The following is a 1,667-nucleotide window of genomic DNA, read 5'->3' as shown; positions in this document are numbered from 1 at the left end:
GGAAAAAAAATAATAACTCTGCGAAACATTAGACATTAACACTTCAAAAATCGACAGTGACAAAACAATCATATTTTATTAGATATAAAATATTTTATGTCAAAAGCCTTAAAAAGTAAAAACTACAGAGTGTGTACACCCGCAGAAAAATGTACAAGACCTCACGACCCTCGTGCCATACAAAACAAAATTTTGGATTTTGTTTGATGAAACTTTGAGTTTAATGGACCATTAAGTAAAAAGAAATGTATCTATGAGGGCTAAAAGTAAAATTGTAAAAAAACCACCATCAACGCAAGCATTGTTATGCTTTCTTACAGGTTTTACTGCCATTTTCTATAAAATTTTAAATCCGCTTCCAATTCCTTTAAACCCGTCGATCACTCTCTCCCAAAATCAAGCTCCTTCACTTTCACAGAAGCCATAGCAATGGCGATGTCCATCAGACGTTTGGAGCATGAGATCCCCAACAATACCGACGACACTTTCGAGGTCACCTTCTTTGAAGACACTGTTCTACCTATAGTCACAAAAACACCATCCACCGTCGATATGTGGGTATCCCGCATCGAACACAAATACTGCCGCCGTCCCCACTCCCTCGTCGTCGGCCTCGATGTTGAGTGGCGTCCTAACCTCATTCGGAACTACGAAAACCCTGTTGCTACCCTCCAGCTGTGCGTGGGACGCCGCTGTCTGATTTTTCAACTCCTCTTCTCGCCTACAATGCCTCAGTCGCTCAAAAACTTCCTCCGCAATCCATCCTACACATTCGTCGGCGTCGGGATCAATAACGACGTAGAGAAGCTTATGCAGAATTGGAACCTGGAGGTTGCGAATACGGCTGACATTGGGGATTTGGCAGCAGAGGAGTATGGCATGAGGAATCTTCGGAATGCAGGGTTGAAAGGGTTGACAAGAAGGGTCCTCGGGAAGGAGTTGATCAAACCCCAGAATGTTACGATGAGCGATTGGGATGATGAACGGCTGACTCTGGCGCAAGTGCAGTATGCGTGCATCGATTCTTTCTTGAGTTATAAGATTGGGAACATTTTGATTTCTGGGAATTATAACTGATTGAATTCGCAATCTATGATCTAAGGTATTGTTTGACAAGAACAGGTTAGGGTTCTTAATGATTTTAGTAGTGAATGTTGTTTGATGATTTAGGGATATGATGCTTTAATTGAATGAATGAATTTCGGATAATTTGGTGCAGATTAATTACAATTAGGAAAGTGTTACCGCCGCGTTGCGGGGGTTATTTGGTATTACGAAAGTTTGTTTTTGTGAATCTTTATAACCATATTTGATGTTAGTGAATTATCCATGAATTCTTTTTTACTCTTTAAGTATTAGTCAACCGTTGCTAAATTTTTTTTATGAGGTTTTAACATTTTTGTTGATCAAATAAGCATTTTTGTAACAGTGTAAACGACAAACAAAATAGACATACCAACTTATTTAAGATCAGGAATAATTACATACTAACATCATAACGTTTAGTGATGCTAACAAAAGAGTAGTGGAATATCATAAAAATTATAAGCCCATAAGGTTTATTATCCAAGGAATTATATGTATAATGAAACCTTCATTCCAAAGTGGAGGAACTTTGAACCCCTGAAACACAATAATCTACCCAAATAGGTCATTTAAATACAAAA

The 1,667-nt window shown here is 38.3% G+C and overlaps 1 protein-coding gene across 1 annotated transcript; it reads left to right on the top strand.

The window, feature by feature from the left end:
• Nucleotides 1-367: 367 nt before the first annotated feature.
• Nucleotides 368-1,318, top strand: LOC145140875 (3'-5' exonuclease-like). The gene has a single exon (XM_079074260.1). It carries the CDS (start codon nucleotides 430-432, stop codon nucleotides 1,075-1,077), a length of 648 nt encoding a protein of 215 aa, XP_078930386.1. The 5' UTR covers nucleotides 368-429; the 3' UTR covers nucleotides 1,078-1,318.
• The last annotated feature ends 349 nt before the right edge of the window (nucleotides 1,319-1,667 follow it).

The sequence above is a fragment of the Lactuca virosa genome, chromosome 9 (assembly GCF_052849685.1).
Source record: "Lactuca virosa cultivar CGN04683 chromosome 9, Lactuca_virosa_CGN04683_v6, whole genome shotgun sequence".
NCBI classification, from domain to species: domain Eukaryota; kingdom Viridiplantae; phylum Streptophyta; class Magnoliopsida; order Asterales; family Asteraceae; genus Lactuca; species Lactuca virosa.
The sequence above is the reverse complement of the archived record's forward strand: the minus strand, read 5'-3'. Positions and strand labels throughout refer to the sequence as shown.